At 37.9% G+C, this 26,828-nt stretch overlaps 1 protein-coding gene across 3 annotated transcripts; it reads left to right on the plus strand.

Annotated features, from left to right (window-relative positions):
* The first annotated feature begins 557 nt into the window (after positions 1-557).
* LOC110446657 (tubulin polymerization-promoting protein family member 2-like) lies at positions 558-26,523 on the plus strand. 3 transcript variants are annotated; one of them, XM_021491913.1, is made up of 4 exons: positions 558-919; positions 5,393-5,588; positions 7,482-7,638; positions 20,724-26,523. In XM_021491913.1, exons 1-4 carry the CDS (start codon positions 916-918, stop codon positions 20,904-20,906), a joined length of 540 nt encoding a protein of 179 aa, XP_021347588.1. In that variant the 5' UTR covers positions 558-915; the 3' UTR covers positions 20,907-26,523. The 3 variants fall into 3 exon arrangements, with proteins under 3 accessions (XP_021347588.1, XP_021347590.1, XP_021347591.1); XM_021491915.1 differs by lacking the exon at positions 20,724-26,523 and adding an exon at positions 9,460-10,430 and having other exon boundaries at positions 725-919; XM_021491916.1 differs by lacking the exons at positions 558-919; positions 5,393-5,588; positions 7,482-7,638 and adding exons at positions 13,726-13,813; positions 18,055-18,328; positions 18,837-18,984.
* The last annotated feature ends 305 nt before the right edge of the window (positions 26,524-26,828 follow it).

A 26,828-nucleotide genomic window follows, 5' to 3' on the forward strand; every position in this document is an offset into this window, starting at 1 on the left:
TCCATACCGAATTTCCCGTATCATTTAACTGAATTTCAATCAGACTTACCTTCAAAGTTTCACATGCCATTTTACAGTGGATTTCTATCGGATCTCACAGTGCCCATACATAGAACATCTATCAGAACCCCCTCCACATGCTCAGTCATTAACTTACCAAAACGAAAACCATTTGGAGTCACAACCTGTGATTGGTACGTTTCATATTTGTGACTTGGAGACAACCTGTGATCGGTAAGTTTCACATCTGTGACTTTGAGTCACAACCTTTGAGCGGGACGTGTCACAGATGCGACTTGGATTCACGACCTTGAGCAGGACGCGGGACGTGTCACACTTGTGACTCAGAGACATGCCAATTAAAATATTAACATGAAAATGTTAATGCATAAAGAAGTGCCTGGATTAGTAGCGTTTGGCGCCATATTTTAATGACGTTTATTCCTAGTCAAGGTGTGGTTCAGAGAACATTATGCACATGGAAATATTATTGCTTAAAACCCGATCTGCTATAGAGTCTGCAACATTAATTAAATTAAGCTTGTTCACCTGAGAGTCCTGAAAACTCGTTTTGTTGGAGCGGCTGATGAGCGATTTCGGGTACTGGTACCTATACTACGGGTATACACTGTCCTGAACGCCAGACCAACCCTGATGTACACAATAAGTTAAAGTTTGGGTGATATGCAGACGATATAGCACGAGTGTGCATTCAATCAATATTCAGCTAATATTAGTGAAGCGGCCCCAGCCAGTTTATACAGCTCCTGTCACATGTAGATTTCAGACGGCAACCAGTATAAACCGGCGTTGTTTACGTTAGAAACGGATAGTATTTTACACCGTCATACCTGTTCTGCGGGCATCTCTTAACTGTCAACACATTGAGCAACAGTTTCCACACTTACATTCGAAATGGGTAAGTATACATTCTATTCTGCTAGGTATATGCATTTGACTGTTATTGACAATGTAGTGTGTTTTGCAAAATATATCTATCCAAATCTACAGTGTGCGGATATTCATACTTGATTGGTCAGTGTATTGCGCAGTAAAAATAGAAATACACAGTTATAATCAAATGTATACTATGACGTAGCTTATATCCTGTCCACTTATTGACAGCTACAAACGTATAGGAAGTGTATTGTCTCTTGAGAACTACGGTATAGTCAGTTGAGTTTTTAATTATGTTTTGTATTATTAGTCTAAAGACGTTATACTTTGTTTTGTGGAACTCGATGCTGACTCCATTATCAATTTTCATAAATATACTGTGTTTTGTCTACAAAACCGATGACACCACCGGGGTTATGCCACACTAGTCTGAATGTCTTCCCATGCCATGGACCTTGTGGGTTGTTATATTAGTATACATTCTTCATGGTTAGAGAGCCGCAGTTTGATTGGGGAATATCGACACCGGCAGTGAAGTTTAAATGATTTCCGTACCAAAAAAAAAATGTTCCAACTCCTTTTCATACCCTAAATAAGCGTGAGGCCTTTACCTGTTACCTGTAGATAGCTACTGACATGTAGAGGGTAAACAGGTATCAACAAGTCCTTAATGAAGTTTCTCTTTGTAGAGCTTGGTTTTCAATCACAGTTCACCACGAATTTGAACTACGACCTTGGTCTGTTTCAAACAATGTTTCGAAGTGTATTCCTCACTACCCATTCAGCAGGCGGATTACCTGTGATCAAGTGGTGTAGGGAGCTCATGTCAATACACTTAACTAGACCAACGTGTGTTTAAAGGCTTTAGTGAACACACATTCACAACACCACACACAGGTTTTACATAACACATGACATAACACATACCCTTTTATATATAGATACACACACGAATATCCAATGTCCTGAAACATACCATCCACCCAAACCCTCTCACACATGAACACTAATGATCACATATACCTACACATATACCCGTGCAAATAGGTATCCTCATAATTACACCCACGCAACCCCTCTCATACACAGCACCTACCCACACAGCCCGGTTTATATAGAACACATACTCACATATACTTTTCCATATAACACATATTCTCTCAAACAAAACACACATCCACACCTACTCTCTATACATAACACATACCAACCTACCCTCTATACCTAACACACATCCACACCTACCCTCTACCTAACACAAATCCACACCTACCCTCTATACCTACCCCTCACCTACCCTCTATACTTAACACACATCCACATTTATACCTAACACAGTTACACACATACCATTTCATAATAACACACACCCGTAGATACAAATGTACCCTCAAACAAATCACTTACCCAAACCTTCTCAACAATAGCACACTCCCTTCCACACTCTCTCATAGAGAACACGCTACCACTTCTCATACAGGCCTCACTACCCTCTCATACAGGCCACACTACCACTTTCCATACAGGCCACACTACCATCTCTCATATAGAACACACAACCATATCTCATAGAGAACACGCTACCACCTCTCATACAGGCCACACTACCCTCTCATACAGGCCACACTACCATCTCTCATAGAGAACACACTACCGCCTCTCATACAGACCACACTACTACCTCCCATACAGAACACACTGCCACCTCCCATACAGAACACACTGCCACCTCTCATACAGAACACACTACCATCTTTCATATAGAACACACTACCATCTCTCATACAGAACACGGTACCACCTCTCATACAGGTCACACTACCATCTATCACAGAGAACACACTACCACCTCTATTAAATAATACACTACCACCTCTTATAGAGACCACACTACCACCTCTCATACATAATACACTACCTACTCTCATACATATACACTACCAATTCTCATACAGAATACACTACACGTCTCATACAGAACACACTACCAACTATAATACAGAACACACTACCACCTCTCATAGAGAATACACTACCACCTCTCTTAAAGAATACACTACCACCTCTTATAGAGACCACACTACCACCTCTCATAGAGACCACACTACCACCTCTCATACAGACCACACTACCACCTCTCATAGAGAATACACTACCACCTCTCGTACAGAACACACTACCACCTCTCATACAGAACACACTACCAACTATAATACAGAACACACTACCACCTCTCATCAAGAATACACTACCACCTCTCATACATAATACACTACCTACTCTCATACATAATACACTACCACCTCCCATACAGAATACACTACACGTCTCATACAGAACACACTACCACCTCTCATACAGAACATACTACCACCTCTCATACAGAACACACTACCAACTATAATACTGAACACACTACCACCTCTCATATATAATACACTACCACCTCTCTTAAAGAATACACTACCACCTCTTATAGAGACCACACTACCACCTCTCATAGAGACCACACTACCACCTCTCATACAGACCACACGACCACCTCTCATAGAGAATACACTACCAACTCTCGTACAGAACACACTACCACCTCTCATACAGAACACACTACCAACTATAATACAGAACACACTACCACCTCTCATCAAGAATACACTACCACCTCTCATACATAATACACTACCTACTCTCATACATAATACACTACCACATCTCATACAGAATACACTACACGTCTCATACAGAACACACTACCACCTCTCATACAGAACATACTACCACCTTTCATACAGAACTCACTACCACCTCCCATATAGAATACACTACCACCTCCTATACAGAATACACTACCACCTCTCATACAGAATACAATATCTACTCTCATAGAGAATACACCACCACCTCTCATACAGAATACACTACACGTCTCATACAGAACACACTACCAACTATAATACAGAACACACTACCACCTCTCATCAAGAATACACTACCACCTCTCATACATAATACACTACCTACTCTCATACATAATACACTACCACCTCTCATACAGAATACGCTACACGTCTCATACAGAACACACTACTAACTTTCATATATAATACACTACTACCTCTCATAGAGAATACACTACCTTTTCTCATAGATAATACACTACATACTCTCATACATAACACACTACCACCTCTCATACAAAATACACTACATCTTTCATACAAACACACTACCACCTCTCATACAGAACACACTACCAACTCTCATACATAACACACTACCACCTCTCATATAGAATACACTACCACCTTTAATAGAGAACACACTACCACCTCTCATACAGAATACACTACCACCTCTCATACAGAATGCACTACCAACTATAATACAGGACACACTACCACCAGTCATATAGAACACACTACCACCTCTCATACAAAACACACTACCAACTATAATACAGAACACACTACCACCTCTCATATAGAATACACTACCACCTCTCATACAGAATACACTACCACCTCTCAAACAGAATACACTACCTACTCTCATACAGAATACACTACCACCTCTCATACAGAATACACTACACGTCTAATACAGAACACACTTCCACCTCTTATACAGAATACTACTACATTTTATACAGAACACACTACCACCTCTCATACAGACAACAGACATACAGTGTGCCAATATGAAACACTGACAGAACCTTTGGAAGGTTTGAAGACTGGTTTGTTTCCTGGGAACCTGATAGAGGGAGTATCGGTAACCACGAAACCTTTGATTGCCATACCGAGTAATATTAAACAGTTAAAGTATTAGGTTGAGGGATATAGCAAGTTTCTGGTGTCCCGAGTGCAGGCTATTTCCCGAGGCGAAGGCGAGGGAAATAGGCATGTCCAAGGGACACCAAAAACTTGCTATATCCCTTACCCCATATATTATACCGATACACACTGGAGAGATAGTTTTAACTAGAAAATATTTGTAAGCCATAAGCTGTATCGCTTTACGTCTCTACTACCCTTTTGATGGCAATGGAGCCAAATGCTCCGCCCAACTCGCGCGTCACTGCCGAGTTCGGTAGCAAGCTCCGCCCAACTCGCGCGTCGCTTCCGAGTTCGGTAATAAGCTCCGCCAACCTCTCGCCTGATTGGCTCGGCGGAAACACCCGAATGTTTGTGTGTTTTAGTTCCCAGACTAACACACAGGACTAAAACACAGTCAGGCAAAAGTGGAGATATATTCGATTTAACCAAATACTTTTATATAGAGTAAATAAAGTAGAGGTATAATAAATATAGATAGGCTACCGACGTCAAGGTGTCACACTGGGTTACTTATCATTATCTGATCTTCATTTCGATGTTTAGTTTTGTTTATTGAATTTATTGTTCTGTTACTTTCTGTTGTGTAGAAATTACCAAGATGACTTGAACATGTGTTTGTTTGATTGAACAATAGAGTTGACTAATTTATATCTTTATAGCTAGCGGAGGACTCTCTGATGAGGAGGTGAGCGAGCTGGTTGATAAGCTGAAACAGTATGCTAAACTGGCACATAAGGAAAATCTGACTTCCCAGGCTACAGGGAAAATTACAAAAGACAACCTTCTCTGGAAGGAACTGAGAACGGATATGGATTCCAGCATCTTCCCTGTTTGTAAGGACGACAAGACGAAACGGTAAGTCATGTTATGGTCACGGTAAGTCATGTTATGGTCACGGTAAGTCATGCTATGGTCACGGTAAGTCACGTTATGGTCACGGTTAGTCACGTTATGGTCACGGTAAGTCACGTTATGGTCACGGTAAGTCATGTTATGGTCACGGTAAGTCATGTTATGGTCACGGTAAGTCATGTTATGGTCACGGTAAGTCATGCTATGGTCACGGTAAGTCATGTTATGGTCACGGTTAGTCACGTTATGGTCACGGTAAGTCACGTTATGGTCAGGGTAAGTCATGTTATGGTCAGGGTAAGTCATGTTATGGTCAGTCATGTTATGGTCACGATAAATCACGTTATGGTCACGGTAAGTCACGTTATGGTCACGGTAAGTCACGTTATGGTCACGGTAAGTCATGCTATGGTCAGTCATGTTATGGTCAGGGTAAGTCATGTTATGGTCACGGTTAGTCAGGTTATGGTTAATACAAATCGTTTATATTCCAAAATAGTCAAAAAAAGTAAATGTCACTATCGTATAAAAGCATGCGCTACACTGTTTTTACTTATTTAAAACAGAAAAATGTTGCGAAATCAAATATAATTACATTTAAGATGCCCGTATTACTGCAAGAAACTGTAACTTTGAATTGGAAACGTTTGGTCTGGGAATGCAATAGCTTTTACAAATTATTTCGGGAAAGAAACCCATACTTTGCGAAATCTCATTGACCTTGGATCATAATAAGATCGCTTTAACCAATATGACCAACTGAGCTACACATGTACCATATCAGTGGTAGTTCTCTAGCTCAAATCCACTACAGTTATAACCAAGATTGTATAGAGGGGAGGTAACTGTATGTAAGAGTTCAGTGGAGCTCTCTAGTGTTTACAGTGGTTGTTCTCTAGCTCAACCAAGATTATATAGAGGGGAGGTAACTGTATGTAAGAGTTCAGTGGAACTCTCTAGTGTTTACAGTGGTACAGGGATCTTTAATATTTCCTGGTTGTGTGACTCAATGAAGCGGATAGCTCCGAATGACAACCCTGTATTGTCTAGTAATTAATACCTTGTCCATAAACTAATATCCTAAAAATACACATTTGTTAGAATCTAGTGATATGTGGTATTTTAATTTTGATTTTTTATCCACATACACATAGATAGTATGTATATAATTGGTTTAGGGTTGTCAATGTTCAAACAAGTACTGCAATAACAAAATCGTCATCACATATAAATTATTGGCTTTTATTACTCCTTTTGCTTATTGAAATATGGGAGAAAAAGGATGATTTCGTTTCTTAAGGTAGTGAAAAGACAGCTCTAGCAGCAGGAATACTAAGGTATATTACAATATTTTTAATCTCTTACCTTGGACAGCCGTATGGATGCTTTTCCCGGCGTTGGACTACTTTGTGAGACAATCTATAGGTTTTCTGTGATGTTTCCATACAGATAATTAAATGACATCACTTTTTGCACTAAAATTTTACAAAGAATTTTTTAATGAAAAGGATTCGAATAAAGCAAATTGCTTACATAAATTATTTTTTTGAAATTCAAATAGCAGCACATTGACAAAATCAGCTGTGATTTGTGAAACACGGTACATATTTAAGCTCCTTGACTCTATAATCTGTACTGTACTTGTTAAAAACGGTTGAAAAACACACGTTCGATATTTAGGCTGATTCGCTTTAGAATGCATGATAAAACCACCGAATTTCACCACTTATAAAACCAAGGTAGATAATAAACTGTAACCTACCTCACACCTATTGTTATAGGAATTAATTGGCACAAGTCGTAAGCTATTAACTAATGTTAACTTGCACTAATTACTGTTGCAACGAACTAGAATAAAATCATAAATTCACGTTTATTTCATATACTCTCTTTCAGGTTTATGACCATTACCAAGGAAAAGTCTATGAAGTTTCTAGCAAAATCTGCCGAAAAGTTAGAAGCCAAGAGAAAGGGGAAGAAACCACCAGAAGGAAGTACATGGGAGAAAGAACTATTAAAAAATCTCAAAGGAACACAACTTACTGGGGTAACGGTAAGTACAATGAAATATAGTTGGTATCAGATAGGTACTTGTTGGCTTAACGGTAAATACACTGTAATAGGCGATATCCAGAAGGTACAAACTGGGTAAACGGTAAATACACTATAATAGGCGATATCGGGTAGGTACTCACTAGGTTAACGATAAATACACTGTAATATGTGACATCAGGTAGGTAATGTCACAAAGGTAAATATATTGTCATAGGTGATAATTGTTAGGTAACGTCACATACTGGGTAAACGGTAAATACACTTTAATAGGCGATATCGGGTAGGTACTCACTAAGTTAACGGTAAATACTATTAGCGGGATGGTATGACCCTAAAGGGTTTCGTATTTCCTGAGGCCGATAGGCCGAAGGAAATACGAAATCCTGTAGGGTCTTACCATCCGGTATACCCTGCCAAAAATCCGTGTAACGAATTTATTACCCCGTTGAGTCTTTTTTAATAAAAACAAAGAAAAATAACAGGCACAGTACCTCATTTAGTTTCGTTTTATCAAATTCCTCGAACTGTTCTTCCTGCTTCCTTTCTTTTAAATACGTCCTCAGCATGTTTGCCGCTCGTCTGTTCGACTTTTGTGTGTTATGTGGCACATAGTTAGCCCTTTTGGCGAGTATTTCCTCATCAGTATGCGAAGCGAAACGTTTTGCCATTTTGTAAACAGCGAAGCAGACGACGAATGCGAGTTGTCTCCCGATGCCCGGCCGCAAGATACAAAGACACGTGACCCGTATACCCCCTTGTAAAACCACGTGATTCCACCGTATTACTGCTGAGAATCACGTGACATGACCGTATTCCCCCTGAGATTTTCGTATACCCCCTGAGATTTATGAATGCGGTTTGGTACACTGTAGTTTTTAACCAATCAGATTACTAGATTTTTCTCAAAGGGGTAATAAACTATAATATGTTACATCAGGTAGGTAACGTCACATACTTGGTTAACGGTAAATACACTGCAATAGGTGATATCCGGAAGGTACTTACTGGCTAACGGGAAATACACTATAATAGGCGATATCCGGTATGTACTTACGAGGTAAACGGTAAATACAATGTAATATGTGATATCCGGAAGGTACTTACTGGGTTAACGGGAAATACACTGTAATAAGTGTTATCATATGTTTACTATACACCCTTTTTGTATGTGTAATAAGTCTAAAATTTCCACAAGTTAATATCAGCCCGGGTGATATCACAACCCCTTGGAGTGATATCACCCCCCCCTCCCTTGAAAGTGATATCACCCCCTAGAAAAGTGATATCACACCCCCTCCCAAATTTTCGGATTTTGCTGCTTCCGCTCAAACGAATTGTTGGCATGGAATAACTGCGGTTTAATGATTTAAAGATTGATTTACAAAGCCCCACCCAAATTTCAATAACCATATCATTTTGTAGGAATTTGCGAATTTCTAAATGTTGACTTTTTACGTATAATTGTTACTGTTTTGTTTATATACATCATTGATTTTGTTACCAGTTTTATGAATATAGATAAAATAAAGAAATATTGTTTTGTGTATGTTTTGTTTATTTTAAAGGAAAAAAACATGATAAAAAGTTTATGATATGACCATTTTGATATCACACCCCAATCAGCCATTGAGTCCTAATATCAGCCCTCTGTCTGATATCAGGACTCTCGGGCTGATATGGGGTGTGATATCAAAATGGTCATATACTAATCTCTAAATATCCGGTATGTACTTACTGGGTTAACGGTATATACACTGAAAAAGTCAATATTACGTATTTGTTTTTTACGAGCAGCTCTAAATTATTTGTATTTTCACAGAAAGAGTCTAAGTCTGGTAATGTGAAGGGGATGACCGACACCAGCGCCTACACCGGCATGCATGCTAACAAGTTCGACAAGGACGGAAAGGGCTTAGGTGGCGCCGATGCAAGAGTCGATAACTCGGGATATGTCGGCGCTTACAAAGGGAAAGACACTTATGACAAAAAGTGAAAAAAAAACAATGGACAGAGATCTGAGATCATGGCGGTTTAAAACAAATCGAAAAGCCTTCCTATGACAGGGAGGAGTGTCAACTTGACTGAGATCTGTGAAACCTTTGTAGATATTTGGGTTCCTTGACACTCCTATCTGTACTAGGTACTTTTGCAATATGGACATGACACCTACAGACACAAACAATTATTCAGTTATATTTTATTTTGGTGAAGAACGGTTTTTCGATATTTTAGCTAGTTTACTCTAGAATGCATGATAAAACAACTCCCATGAAACATTGAACAGATTTGGAGGAGAGAACGGGTGATACGATACAATGTTGTTTGTGCTCTAGTCAGTGAAACTATCTGAAAATTAAAGAGGGTTGTGAAAAGCTATGTCTAGTTAGTAGTGACAAAAGGCTGCATGCATATACTGCTTATTCTTCTACAGTTTACCGTAAATAATGTACAATGATACATCGGCTAGTAAAAAGATATTAGCCTTATTCAGTAAAATTATGATAAGCTGGCAACATTCGAAGAGTGCCTCATTTATCCCCGTCCTCCCCTGCATATATTGCTGGAGGAACACTTTATCTGTATCAATGTTTAACTGATAGTAAATGTTTATAGACTATATTACGGTCGCTTTCATGGCCAAATGTGTGTTGTTGTCCGTCCAAACCGTGATTCGCTGAGGTCAGGGGTCATAGGTTATTAAGTCAGCTGATATATGGCCTCAGCAATGCTTCTGTCTGAGTATTTATATTATTAAGTGTGTTTATCCAATAAAGGATAATTTATCCACAGTTCAGTTGTCCTTGTATTTTGTATAATGAAAAAAACCACGTTATATTCAAAGCGTTGGTCATCCAAAAAATCATACCATTTTCAAGTAAATTTCTATTCCGTACCGTATAACAGTGGATTTCTATCAGATCTCCATACAACGTTTCTCGTACCGTATAACAGTGAATCTATAGGATTGCCGTGCATAAAACATCTATCAGAAGGGGCCCCCTACACATGCTCAGTCATTAACTTACCACAACGAACACCATTTACACATACCACAGTCCGTGGCACAGTCCAATTCAACGACATATAGGTTATACCTAACACAGATATATCGACATATAGGGTATACCTAACACAGATATATGGACATATAGGTTATACCTAACAAACACATATATATCGACATATAAGATATACCTAACACATATATTTCGACATATAGGTTATTCCTAACACATATATATCGACATATAAGATATACCTAACACATATATATCGACATATAAGATATACCTAACACATATATATCGACATATAGGTTATACCTAACACAGATATATCGAATAATAGAGGCCTTCTCTATCCTGCTACCGATATGGCCAGCCTTCAGAGCAAAGATTTTCCTACATAAACTGAAAATGATCTGCTGCCCCTATTGCAACACTTCGGATCTATGGTTTTTCTTTTTTTCTTTTCCGACCATTTTTTTCCCGGCGTAGTCTCCCTAGGCACCCGTCATCATATGATTTTAGGTTTTGTGAAGACGCCAAAAAGTCATAACAAACAAAAAGATACAAGAGATACATAATTAGAAATATAAGAGAAATACCCGTTGGTGATGTAGAGATATGGTTAAATTAATAGCAGATTTCATTGGAAGCATTTACTTAGAGAGATATATCCTTACAATTGAACGTGTTTTAGGGAAAGTATTTAATGCATTAGAGATAAAATGGAGTGTTTTTAGGATACAGAAATTTCATAGGTGGTTTTGAAGATAACATACGTTTGTTTTAGAAATATTGAATGAAACCATGATATAATTAGATGACTGAAAACATTACAATTCATTGGAGGTTAACTTAGATGATATAAGAATACAATTAATGCCGTTTAATACATTCCAAATTAAACGCGATTTATTTTGATTTTCGAATGATGGCTAAGTAGCTGACAGCAGTTAGCACCCCCTGTTGGTAAAGTAATTGTAAGATAGGGGGGCGCTGAGGGGTCAGTCTGAAAATGCGCAGTGGGATACAGCGCATCCTTGTCCTTTTTCATCTCAACCATCGAGCACGTAACACGCACATCAAGTCAAGTCGTATTCAAAATTAAAATAATGCCAGTGTACAAGAAGATCGGCGGAAAGCGAAAGGCAACAGGAGGTAATCCGGCTAGGGCGCTGGGGCAAAGGAAGAGACGGCGAGCGGCAAAATTTGCAGAAGAGCCTACCAGATCAGAGCCAGAGCCGGAGTCGGAGCCGGAGCATGAGGCCATGGTGCACGTGATCAATGAATACCACGCAGGTCCATTGCCGGCTGTCCAGGGCAATGGTCAGCAGGATGCTCCGAATGCTCCGACAGGTATACAACTAAATACTGTTTCTGATGTTTGGGGTTCCGTTCTCAATAATAATTTTCCGGCGCAATCCCGTGTTCAACCTGCCCCTACATTGTTAAGTGGGCGGTCAACTACATCCCCATTCCCTTTAGGCATAGTCTCTACATCATTTGGTGGGGGAGCAGCGGCGGGAGTGAGGTATGGCTCATCAGTGCCGGACATGATAGCGTGCGCGGATGACGATATGACCACACATGTGCCCGCACAGCTTAGGCAGAAGATTTGGTCTAACCAGTTCATAAATTAGCCTTGTTACTGAAGGGGAGTACAGAGCTACAGGATTTTTATGCTGGAAATAGTTTATTTCTTAATGCCAACGGCACCATTGAGTCTAAGCCGAAGGTTTTAAAAGATAGAATTCCTACAATTGAAAAGTGGACCGATGCTTTTCTAATATTTATGCATATTTACTTGCGTAAATATCCCGATAAGGCATGTGAAATGATTCAATATATTTCAATCATTCGGGATGCGGCCACCAGGTGTCAAGGCGCCGGATGGCGTGTCTATGATGAGCAATTTCGATTACGTCAGGCAATTCTTTGCCGTCATGGTCAAAATTAAACTCGGATCTTTGGCTGAGACTGACGTACCTCGTGTTATGAGCGTGGCCAGCATTACCGCAAGTTCATCATTGGGTAGTGCTACCGTTAAGACTGGCATATGTAATGCATACAATGACAATAAATGCAAGTTCAATCCATGCAAGTTCAAACATATTTGTAAATATTGCCATAGGGCACAGGGCAGCTGTGATTCCTTTCGTGGCAAACATCAAATGGGCCCCAAAGGAATTAAACAGGGAAAGGTATACTCTTGGGCTAACTCCAGTAAAAACTGAGGTTTTAGCCTCGTTACTGGAAGGATATCCTCATGCAGATTTAGCAACCGAGTTACTGAACGGGTTTAAGTTTGGGTTTCCTTTACAATATACGGTTCCACGAATAGCATACGAAGCAAAAAAATTAAAGTCGGTCCGTGACAATCTGTTGGTGGCGAGAGAAAAGATTAGAAAGGAATTAAATTTAGGAAGAGTAGAAGGCCCATTTGACAAAATGCCATTTTCACCTTTGAGGGTATCACCATTGGGCCTAGTGCCTAAGAAAGACACATGCGATTTTCGATTGATTCATCATTTATCTTACCCAGAAAATTGTTCAGTAAATGATTATATTGATTCCAAAGTGTGTTCGGTTTGTTATACAAGCTTCGACAAGGCAGTGCAAATGGTACAAAGGCTTGGGAAAGGGGCATTACTCGCTAAGGCGGATGTTAAATCTGCATTTCGATTAGTTCCAATATGGCCCGGGGATTTTGATTTGTTGAGTTTTAAGATTGATGACATGTATTTCTTTGATAAATGCCTACCTATGGGTTGTTCAATTTCTTGTTCAATTTTTGAAAAGTTCTCTACGTTCATAGAGTACATAGTCCGTAGGCGTTTGGGAGGTGGTGATGTACTTCAGTGAGTTGTACCATGAAGTGGTACCGACATACTCTTAGTATGTAGTAGAGATATCATGAAGCGATATATATATTAAATCTATCAGAGATATCACAGGGTGATTAAGAGAACTAATTGAGGGTTTAAGGATACGACAGGAGATCCAGAACCCCCCATACACATATCATTATGAAGCACAGTGAATCTGAACGGATGCTAAATATCACATGACCGCTTGCTGTAGCTAAATATAGCAGCCTTGCTTCCTAACGCAGAGGAGGAGCAGTTCACACGGGGAACGTCAAGTTGTTATTACTGTGCAGCTTACAAGGTAGGTGATGAGTGGATTTGTTTCATGATTTGACTGCAGATTACACGTAAGCGATAATGTTTCGTAATCTGATCTGCCCTATTATTGTACTTGTTATGTTCTAAGGACAGATGTTATGGCGACAATAATGTTATATCATCTATGTATCCTAACAAGGTATTTATGACAGATAATTCTCGATACTTGAATAACGTCATCGCAGAACCTATGACGATGGCATTTGAATTGTTTAACGCATAAATAATCAAATATTGACCAGTATTGACTGTATGTATATGTAAGCCTCGTTGCGGTTTACCGTTCCCGGCAAATTTTCTAGTCAGCCTCTGAAACAGTCAGAATCCCCGTCCGTGGCTCGCCCTGGATCGATACCATAGCGATGTAGAGCTTAACCTCACCAACTTCCTTATCACAGCGGCTAGCTCAGAAATTCCAAAATTATATCCTCAGATTTTAGTGAAGCACTCCCATTGCTTTATTCATACAACACGTACACATGTATATATTTACCACACTATCAAAGGATGAATGTTTACATACATACTCCACAGTGCGCACACAGGGCTAAGACCCGAGTTTCACTAATTTGAATTGGCCACAGTTCAGGATATATGTGTATACATATCATAGCGTGGGTAGTGAGGAACGCATGCTGCTATTTGGCTTTTCCTTATATTGGATATAGAAGTCTCTGTTTCTTGTATGTTCCCCTCGTTCTAATGTCATTACATTTCATTTATAAATAACAACACAACCCTGAAATGTAATAGCACGACATTCAATAACTACAACACAACACTGAGATGTAATAGCACGACATTCAATAATCACAACACAACACTGAGTTGTAGTAGCACGACATTCAATAATCACAACACAACACTGAGATGTAATAGCACGACATTCGATAACGACACCACAACACTGAGATGTAATAGCACGGCATTAAATAATTACAACACAACACTGAGATGTAATAGCACGGGCATTAAATAATCACAACACAACACTGAGATGTAATAGCACGACATTCGATAACCACAACACAACACTGAGATGTAATAGCACGACATTCGATAACCACAACACAACACTGAGATGTAATAGCACGGCATTAAATAATCACAACACAACACTGAGATGTAATAGCACGACATTCGTTAACTACAACACAACACTGAGATGTAATAGCACGACATTCAATAATCACAACACACCACTGAGTTGTAATAGCACGGCATTCAATAACTACAACACAACACTGAGATGTAATAGCACGACATTCGATAACGACACCACAACACTGAGATGTAATAGCACGGCATTCAATAATCACAACACAACACTGAGTTGTAGTAGCACGACATTCAATAATCACAATACAACACTGGGATGTAATAGCACGACATTCAATAATTACAACACAACACTGAGATGTAATAGCACGGCATTCAATAATAACAACACAACACTGAGATGTAATAGCACGGCATTCAATAATTACAACACAACACTGAGATGTAATAGCACGGCATTCAGTAATCACAACACAACACTGAGATGTAATAGCACGACATTCAATAACTAAAACACAACACTGAGATGTAATAGCACGATATTCATAATTACAACGGTTCATATATTTTTACCTTTATATCAAGTAATAACAACAATGACTCATTAACGACAGCATACCTATTAAATTCATAACATACATCAATAAAATCTGAAAATATAACACCACATTCGGTAATTCAAACTATACATCCAATAGTTCTATTACCTAAACAACGATACCTTCAGTAATTCTATTACCTTCAGTTATAACAACGATACTTTCAGAAGTTCTATTATCTTCATTTATAACAACGATACCGTCAGTAGTTCTATTACCTTCAGTTATAACAACGATACCTTCAGTAGTTCTATTACCTTCAGTTATAACAACGATACCTTCAGTAATTATATTACCTTCAGTTAATATAACATCTATACCTTCATTAGTTCTATTACCTTTAGTTATAACAACGATACCTTCAGTAGTTCTATTACCTTTAGTTATAACAACGATACATTCAGTAGTTCTATTACCTTGGGTTATAACAACGATACCTTCGGTAGTTCTATTACCTTCAGTTATAACAACGATTCTTTCCGTAGTTCTATTTCATTCAGTTATAACAACGATACCTTCAGTAGTTCTATTACCTTCAGTTATAACAACGATACCTTCAGTAGTTCTATTACCTTCAGTTATAACAACGATACCTTCAGTAGTTCTATTACCTTCAGTTATAACAACGATACCTTCAGTAATTATATTACCTTCAGTTAATATAACATCTATACCTTCATTAGTTCTATTACCTTTAGTTATAACAACGATACCTTCAGTAATTATATTTCCTTCAGTTAATATAACATCTATGCCTTCATTAGTTCTATTACCTTTAGGTATAACAACGATACATTCAGTAGGTCTATTACCTTCAGTTATAACAGCGATACCTTCAGTAGTTCTATTATCTTCAGTTATAACAACGATCCCTTCAGTAGTTCTATTACTTTCAGTTATAACAACGATCCCTTCAGTAGTTCTATTAACTTCAGTTATAACAACGCTACCTTCAGTAGTTCTATTTCTTTCAGTTATAACAACGATTCTTTCCGTAGTTCTATTTCATTCCGTCATAACAACGATACCTTCAGTAGTTCTATTACTTTCAGTTATAACAACGATCCCTTCAGTAGTTCTATTACCTTCAGTTATAACAACGATACCTTCGGTAGTTCTATTACCTTCAGTTATAACAACGATAACTTCAGTAGTTATATTACCTTCAGTTATAACAACGATACCTTCAGTAGTTCTATTACCTTCATTTATAACAACGATACCTTCAGTAGTTCTATTACCTTCATTTATAACAACGATACCGTCAGTAGTTCTATTACCTTCAGTTATAACAACGATTCCTTCAGTAGTTCTATTACCTTCAGTTATAACAACGATATCTTCAGTAGTTCTATTACCTTCAGTTATAACAACGATTCTTTCCGTAGTTCTATTTCATTCAGTCATAACAACGATACCTTCAGTAGTTCTATTACCTTCATTTATAACAACGATACCGTCAGTAGTTCTATTACCTTCAGTTATAACAACGATTCTTTCCGTAGTTCTATTTCATTCAGTCATAACAACGATACCTTCAGTAGTTCTATTACCTTCATTTATAACAACGATACCGTCAGTAGTTCTATTACCTTCAGTTATAACAACGATTCCTTCAGTAGTTCTATTACCTTCAGTTATAACAACGATACCTTCAGAAGTTCTATTACCTTTAGTTATAACAACGATACATTCAGTAGTTCTATTATCTTCAGTTTTAACAACGATATCTTCAGTAGTTCTATTACCTTCAGTTATAACAACGATACCTTCAGTAGTTCTATTACCATCAGTTATAACAACGATACCTTCAGTAGTTCTTTTGCCTTCAGTAAAAACGTCACTTTCAGTAGTTACAATTTAATGTTGCATTCAAAAGTATTAAAAGATAGAACATTCAGAAGTTACATGTTGCATTTGTGAATTCTTAAGTTTTATTAAGTAGGTAAAACATTCTATTCAATAGTTACAGCATGACAATCAGTAATTATAACATATTTCATTATATATTCACAACATTACATTCAGGACCTGTAACATCACATTCAATACGTTAAACGTTACATTTCTACCAAAATAATGTCTCTTTTACAATTATGTCGCGTCCTTTAAGGTCATAAGCTTTGGTCCTGGCATTGCTTTAGTAATTACACCCCTTCTTTAAAACGAATTCCTTTCTATAGCAGTATAAACCGGATGTTAAGAACACGATAAAGATGTACCGTATTTTAGTTATCTGTAATACGTTTCGTTGCAAGTTATGCTTCGAGAAATTGTTCATTCGTTGATGGGGTCGTGTCGCCCTAACATTATTTCCGATTCATAAGAATAATGTCGTAATTCCGTCAATAATTACTGTTTCTGCCTTTCTTACTTCCAAACTTCTTACTCCAAACTTATACAGGTTTACTGATAAATGGCTATTAACATGAATGATTTGTGCCCATCAGGCCAATTAGTGACTTAAGGTCAGCTGAACGGGAACTCGCAGTATGCTGAACCCGGAACCCTGAACCCTGAACCCTGAATTATCTATCTATAACGTAAAGAGTCTGTTGTCTTGCAGTTGAACTCTCATTTTTATACGTTGGCTCTCCTTCTGAAACGGAACTTCATCTCTTACGAATCATGTCTTCCGGCGGGGCTGAACTGAGTAAGGTTGATATAAAAAAGGTCAAAGAAACATTCAGAAGTTACATGAAAATAACCAGCAAGTCAGCAAGCGCAGACCAAATCAACTCCAAAGCCATTGGAAAGTTGACAAAAAAGTGCTGGCCGAAGGAGCTATGTCTATATATTGATACTGTTGCCTTCCCGGCTTGCAAAGAAAAAGGAAAACCGTATGTACATTTCTTTATTCGTATATATTTTCAACTAAAATAACGATAACAAAACTTTAACATACAAATCGATACAAATGAAGTTGTAGTTAGCTATATTTATGATATATGAGAAACACTTATCCCATTTAAACCATCTGTTACCATATTTCCTAAGCTATTGGATTAGTTTTAACTTTTCACAATCTTAAATATTACTCCGATACGACCAAAATAACAATACACGTACCAATGTTGTGCAAGAAATACTTTGACTTCCACACAAAGACAAATTTCACAATCATCATATGAAAGTACTATCAGCATCAATGTTATAGGAATAAAAACCAAATTACATGCCAGTACATTCTTAACGAAGCCCTAACGCGTATACACATTTCAATATCCCTTTTGTCCTGTTGGCATTTAAATTGTGAATATCAATGTTTGTAATATGTTTTCACAATCTTAAGCCAACGATTCGACTTTTGTAATGTATGTAATGTTTTATGGTTATATATTGTCTTAGTTTCATGTTAATAAACGATGAGAAGACCAAGGATTTCATAGGACGGTGTGCCTCAAAGATGAGATCTCTCGGGAAAGTTCCAAAGGAAGCATCATGGGAGGCGGAACTCATCGGCATGTTGACACCTCCCACTATGGAAGGAGTGACGGTTAGTCAAAGTCAATTCATTATCATCTCAAACGCCAATAAGTCCAGACTTGCAAAGCAAATTAGGATGACATTTTAAATAAGGATGTATTTTTAGGTCATCGGAACCAAAACCTTGTAACATATGTATATAAAGCGATCCGTCTTCGTCCTTCGCCGTAAGTCGTTATGTGCCTAGAGTCGTTCATTGTGCGTTAACACTTTACATTGGAACTTAAAACAAATATTACTGAACGAATTTTAATTTACGGAGATGTTCTGTACATGGTCTAACTAAATTTTGATATTGTTTGGGTTGTCAAATAATCTAGAGGACCGCCAAATTACCCCATTGAAAATCAATTTAAAGCCAAATCTCCTGTTCTCCTGGAAGGGATTTTAATTTTACCTGATTGGATTATTTATTACATAGTCCTGACTAAGTCTTGGTATTTTTCTGAACGCTAAGATATCAGAGAGAGAGACAACAATGCAGCTATCTTATTAATCTATTTTGAGCTTAAACAATTATGACAAAGTGTTGTTATTCGTTAATATTGAGTCGACGAAAACTCCAATATGGCTGCCATTATGGAAACTTGATTCAAACTTAAACATAAGTTCAAATAAGCCAATTTGATTGAAACGTATTAAGGATGGCTGATTGTAATGATGATAATGATGAGAATGATGAGAATAATAGACTGGTGATCCTAACAAAGTTTAATTTGATTGAATTTTAACGGAAATGAAATTACCAGCACTTTGAAAAAAAAACTGTTTTGCCCATAAACTATAGTTCCATTGAGCCGACTTCGCTCAAACTTGGTATGGTGATCGGCTGATTAATTTGATAATGTGTAAGCCAGGGTGAAATGATACACTGGGCTATAAATGGGACTTAACCTAGTTTATTTAAGTCTCTCTTTCAAACGCCAGTACACAGGTTAATATCAATTTTAACTTCTACAGTGGACACGACCATTACACTGATTGATCTGTGTTGAATATCATTTATATTGCCAGTGGTTAAGTACATGTAAGTGGGTCAATAATGAATTGATGGACCTGACTGTGTCAGTTTAATGTAAACTAAGAACCTGATCCACTCCCGGAATCGGAGAGGCGCAACTAATGTTTTAAAAATTGTGTCAACCGGAAATTCTAGAATCAAATACTCTTTTTGGTTCATAAGGAAGCATTAGGAAACAAACCGTAAGCATCGTTTTTGAGGTCATTGGCACATTCAGATGAATTTCATGCCTCCGTTCTCACTGTTTGGCCCGGCCTTTGGTACATAGGGTCCATTTAATAAACAAATAACAAGAAATATGTCATATCTTATTAGAAGTATTAAAATAATTTAAATGAATGGCTTTTAGTATGTTTTAGTTGCTGACATGATGGGTAATGAACTCTCCTGCCCTTTCCATTTCACGTCTCCGTAACAAAACATAACTACCGTTGGTGTATAGAACAGCTCAGATGACCGTATATGAATTACACACTTTTTGACTTCGATGTGAAGGTTATGATCCATGAAAATAAACAGTATCTAAAAAACCGTCTGTAATAAAAGTGATAAAAGGGTATTGACTAAAACTCGTCTTTAATTGAGTTATCGCCACATAAACAGGCTAAAAATAGAAAAAAAAGCTTCAAAGGTCTTTTAATAATCAAAGATAAACCGTTTACTACGATATTCAAGTTTGTGATGTAAGATATAGTGTGTCGGATAAACATGTTTAAATATATTTTTAGAAAGAATCTAAGACGGGAAACGTGAGCCATTTCACGGACTGTTCGGGTTACACTGGGACACACAAGGAGCGGTTCGACGACAGTGGTAAAGGGAAGGGAAAGGACGGACGGGACGACACCACCCCTAAAGATGGTTACGTTCAGGCCTTCAAGGACAAGGGAACGTACGACGAAACACACTGAATAACTGCATACACGTGTAAATGTCTATTTCATATTTATTTTTTCTTTTACTACTGTCTTTTATTATTGAAAGCTGCAAGTCTGGACAATTTAATTGTTTTATAAACATAAGTTTACAGAGTGTCTTTTACAATTTTAGAATTAGCTAATGACCAATTGATAAACGTGGTAGCCAGCCATCATAAAGTCGGGGACCTTTTTCTCCCATAACGTTCATATTTCATTTGGAAAACCACGTGTTTCCCTTAGAAAACAACCATTATATCTGTTTCCTTGAAAACAATTGCCTTGAATCAATTTGTCACGATAGAAGATGACGTCGTAAAACATTGTTATGTGACGTTATAGTTGAAAGATTGACCAATGAAACAACGTCTGTGGTGTTACTTATAGTGGATAGCCAAAAATGTTGACCAACTCCAGTAGGTTTATCTAATGAGTCGTGGGTAAGGAAAGCTATAATGGTTATGGGAGAAAAGAAGTTTTTATTATTACAAAAGGAAATTATTAATGATAAAGTACTAGGGTAAGTAAGGTAAGCCTTGGGTCACAGATTGTTTGGGTAGTTGTGGATTGAGACGCAGTTCTATACTAAGGTGAGCAGTAGCATTATTATTTCTATCACTTAACAGTGGAACACAGACATACCGTTATATGTTGTAGTAAATATATTGTTTTATAAGTGCTTAATTCCATTATCCATAATTGGATTGCCATCATTACGTTTTCTGTTTAAAACATTCGAAATGGATTTATCAACTGGTAGGGAACGATTAGAATTATGATTTAAACACTTATTAAGGGATTGAGTAAAGACCTTTATGAATTAACATGCATTTAAATATAAAAAAATGAAATAGCATGCCACAAATTGGTAAAGTTTGAAACATCTGGAACACAAAATTGTTAACCAGGATTTATAGACATTATTGTAACATAAATATGGCCTGTCTTTCTTCAATTTTTGTTAAAATCCTAACATATAATTTGTGTTTTATTTCCATAAAATTAAAAATATGATCACTATCTTATCGTAGACGTATTTGACGTGACATTGGTTGTGCGTTGTTTTTCATGTTATCTCAGCATTCAAATCACTTTTAGGCTACCTGTTTTGTAATATCTGACTCGATATCATGCTGTTCTTAAAGAAAAACAAATCTATGTATGTTATAGTAATCTCCCTTTTGTCGATAAGTCATGATCTGTAGACACATTTGTCATTGCTTTGGGAAAATTCGAATGGAGCTGTCGCAATACGTTATACGTCATATCCCTTACAATGTTTTAAAATACATTCATGACAAACATAATTAATATATCAACTGGACGAAACAGTCATTTTAGCTCTCGATACGGTCAAAACAAATGGCATGGAATCAACATACATTTAAGATAACATGTTAGTGACAAAAACAAGGAGAGAATAAAACTGTATTTAGAACTCTAATGCGATAAATCAAGAACAAAATATGGACAAAGAGAGATTTAAATAAAGACCATGGAAAAAGAAAAGTTCTGAATCCACAAAATTATTGCCCCTATCATTGCTCTGACGTTTAATGAACTTGCATGTCTTACGTACTAAATATGGTCCTTTTTGTGTTTATGTGCATAGCTATGGTATTTTTGTGACTATTTATTATCATATATATCATCATGTAGGCCTTAGGAAACACTGATATACCGAGAAAAAAATAAAACACATAAGATACATCATTGGTAAACTTGGTTTTTGTAGGGTTAATAGCATCAATAATTGTATTATCGAATGGCCAGTTATTTGTTTTCAGAGAAACTACAAGAAAAAGGTAATGGTAATTGTTTTTTGAAAGCTTTACATTAACTATTGATATATCATGCTGCTTGTATATAACGTCACGGATGATAAACATCTTATGCAAACTTTGTAACAGAACCGATTGTGGCAATTTAAATGGCAGCATTAGAATAATTTGTGAAGAAGTTTTATAATATTTTTTATTTGTTTTGGGAATATATACACACAACCAGCAAACAATCGTATTTATGCAAATATTGATTTGGAAGTCCTGTTTATAGTGTATCTGCTTAAACCTTTGTAAATATTATTTTGACAGTCTCTGTATGTATGTTATTTTGTAAATTTGTATCCGGACATAAAAAAGGATAGGAAATTCTGTTTAGAGTATATATGTTTTGACCACTCTTTATACCTTTTTGACATTCTCTGTATATGTTGTTTTGTAAATTTGTATACGGACATTAGCCAGCGAAATATTAATCACAAATTGAAGGAATAATTACATATGGATATACAGCTAGAGATCGACCTCTGAGGCCTTATCTAAATGTCAAGCATTTAACAGCTTCATTAATAATAATTAGAAAACATTGTTAACAGACTGGGTTATTAGAAAGGTCGTCTTATAAGACAATCAACAGGCAACGTTTGTCCCATTAAAATCCTTTATCATGTTAATATGTCTTTCTCACTTTTTAATAAGCCTTGTATAGAACGTTCCTGTGCACGTAAACAATCATCGTTACTATCTACTATATGTAGCAACTATTTAATGTATGGAAGAGTGGCAAGGATATATGTTATATAATATTTAATCAAATGTTTACCTCAAGACAGTTTAATGTTATAAACATGATTGTTATTATTATGACCTGATATAACATTAAAGTTACATGGCGCCATTGAAGAAAGGCTGAAAATGGTCGACTTTAAAAACGGCTGCTCTACATGAGAAAAAGGTTCATGGGAGAATGTCTGCCGGCATTCAATGAAGTGATACCCTGTTGTTCCGTGGTAATGTTGATAATTAGTTAGTAAAATACCTTTAAAATAAAATAAAATAAAATAAGTCACCAAGACTGTATTTGATGTTATTTAAATGACATCAAATTCCCGATCGCAAATATTGGGCAACATGCAGTCCGTCTGAAACGTGATAAAGAATAATACGATGAATTATCAATGATCATTTCTTTGTAAAGTGTGATACATGTACTTTCGATATCTAAGGTAAACCATTCCCTCTGTAATTCGTTGACGTTCGTTTCATACAAATCCTCTGTCATGAAAATTCGTTTGAAATGATATATTTCTAATATATTATTGTGTTTCCTTTCAGCATATTATTTGATAATGCGATTTGAAATAAACAGTAGTTTGTTAAGACATTTTTCTGAATGACTCGGGTTAATCAAGCACTAATAAAAAAATGTTATAAAATAACTGAGCACACCATGGATCGAGACTCAACATAGACTAATGTACACGAAGAATAAACTGTTCGTTGCTCTTCTTGACCAGCAATACACTGTTGGACTGCTGCAGGTAGAAGCTACGTCAAACTTAACAAACTGTGTTCTGATTGTACATTCGGTTGGAGGAGATGTCAACAAAACAATTCTTGGCTGGGTTTTTAAATAATATATGACTTGCTGGACCTTCTGTCTAGACTGTTGACATACTTGTTGCTGCGGGTAACAGTCCTGGTGGTAACTGTCCATCCTTCTGGTGGTAACTGTCTAGCTTTCTGGTGGTTACTGTCCATCCTTCTGGTGGTAACTGTCTAGCCTTCTGGTGGTAACTGTCCATCCTTCTGGTGGTAACTGTCTAGCCTTCTGGTGGTAACTGTTCATTCTCTGGTGGCAACTGTCTAGACTTCTGGTGGTAACTGTCCATCCTTCTGGTGGTAACTGTCTAGCCTTCTGGTGGTAACTGTCTAGCCTTCTGGTGGTAACTGTCCATACTTCTGGTGGTAACTGTCTAGCCTTCTGGTGGTAACTGTCCATCCTTCTGGTGGCAACTGTCGAGCTTTCTGGTGGCAACTGTCTAGCCTTCTGGTGGTAACTGTCTAGCCTTCTGGTGGTAACTGTTCATTCTCTGGTGGCAACTGTCTATACTTCTGGTGGTAACTGTCCATCCTTCTGGTGGAAACTGTCTAGCCTTCTGGTGGTAACTGTCTAGCGTTCTGGTGGTAACTGTCCATCCTTCTGGTGGTAACTGCCTAGCCTTCTGGTGGTAACTGTCTAGCCTTCTGGTGATAACTGTCCATCCTTCTGGTTGCAACTGTCGAGCCTTCTGGTGGCAACTGTCTAGCCTTATGGTGGCAACTGTCGAGCCTTCTGGTGGCGACTGTATAGCCTTCTGGTGGGAACTGTCTAGCCTTCTGGTGATAACTGTCAATCCTTCTGGTGGCAACTGTCGAGCTTTCTTGTGGCAACTGTCTAGCCTTCTGGTGGTAACTGTCCATTCTTCTGGTGGCAACTGTCGAGCTTTCTGGTGGCAACTGTCTAGCCTTCTGGTGGTAACTGTCGAGCCTTCTGGTAGTAACTGTCTAGCCTTCTGGTGGCAACTGTCTAGCCTTATGGTGGCAACTGTCGAGACTTCTGATGGCAACTGTCTAACTTTCTGCTGGCAACTGTCGAGTCTTCTGGTTGCAACTGTCCATCCTTCTGGTGGTAACTGTCTAGCCTTATGGTGGTAACTGTCGAGACTTCTGGTGGTAACTGTCTAGCCTTATGCTGGCAACTGTCGAGTCTTCTGGTTGCAACTGTCCATCCTTCTGGTGGCAGCTGTCTAACCTTCTGGTCGCAACTGTCGAGTCTTCTGGTGGTAACTGTCTAGCCTTCTGGTGGCAACTGCCCATCCTTCTGGTAGCAACTGTAGAGTCTTCTGGTGGCAACTGTCCATTCTTCTGGTGGTAACTGTCTAGCCTTATGGTGGCAACTGTCGAGACCTCTGGTGGTAACTGTCTAGCCTTCTGGTGGTAACTGTCTAGCCTTCTGGTGGCAACTGTCAAGCCTTCTGGTGGCAACTGTCGCGTCTTCTGGTGGTAACTGTCTAGCCTTCTGGTGGTAACTGTCTAGCCTTCTGGTGGTAACTGTCTAACCTTCTAGTGGCAACTGTCGCGTCTTCTGGTGGTAACCGTCTAGCCTTCTGGTTGCAACTTCCCATCCTTCTTGTAGCAACTGTCGAGCTTTCTGGTGGCAACTGTCTAGCCTTATGGTGGCAACTCTCTAGCTCCCTGCTGGCAACTGTCTAGCCTTCTGGTGGCAACTGTCTAGCCTTCTGGTGGCAACTGTCCATCCTTCTGGTGGCAACTGTCAAGCCTTCTGGTTGCAACTGTCCATCCTTTTGGTGGCAACTGACTAACTCCCTGCTGGCAACTGCCGAGCCTTCTGTTGGCAGCTGTCTAGCCTTCTGGTGGCAACTGCCCTTCATTCTGTTGGTAACTGTCTAGCCTTCTGGTTGCAACTGTCTAGCCTTCTGGTGGCAACTGTCTTGCCTTCTGGTGGCAACTGTCTAGCCTTCTTGTGCGACATTCTGGTATTTTGGTTCATTTATGTTGGTTTTTATCCCGACTGCTACTTTCTGTATTTTTTGACCTCATAATCGAAGTCGGACATGCTCGATGCAATATAACAATGTGGTATCATGCATGTTATATGTTTAAAGAGTAACTGTTTATTCATGAATGAGCTATATCTTCTATATTCATGAGATATGTCTTACAGCAATGAAGTCGGCCATTTTTAGTTTGGGCTCCTTATGCGTAAACTATGAATATTGCCAATGTACTGATCTGCCGTATGATGTTTATTAAATTTTGTAATCTTATTGTCGTCTGCTTTATATTTTTTTCTCCATTTAAAAAATAAAAATAAACAATAGACTTGATTTTTGACAATGAAAATACACATTATATCCATTCCAGAAAGTAAAATTGTATGACATATTTAGAATTCACAACGAATGGCAGTTGTTTATCACGTGTGTCTCGACTTGGGTTTCTTAATTTTCAAACAAGCTTTCGTATGGTGGCATATTTCTGCCATCCACTTGCGACTTACGAGTTACGTATGTCGACATAATTATTGAAAGATGTCGACATAATCTGAGAATATGTCGACATAATCTGAGAA

The sequence above is a fragment of the Mizuhopecten yessoensis genome, unplaced genomic scaffold, assembly GCF_002113885.1.
Source record: "Mizuhopecten yessoensis strain PY_sf001 unplaced genomic scaffold, ASM211388v2 scaffold2921, whole genome shotgun sequence".
NCBI lineage: Eukaryota > Metazoa > Mollusca > Bivalvia > Pectinida > Pectinidae > Mizuhopecten > Mizuhopecten yessoensis.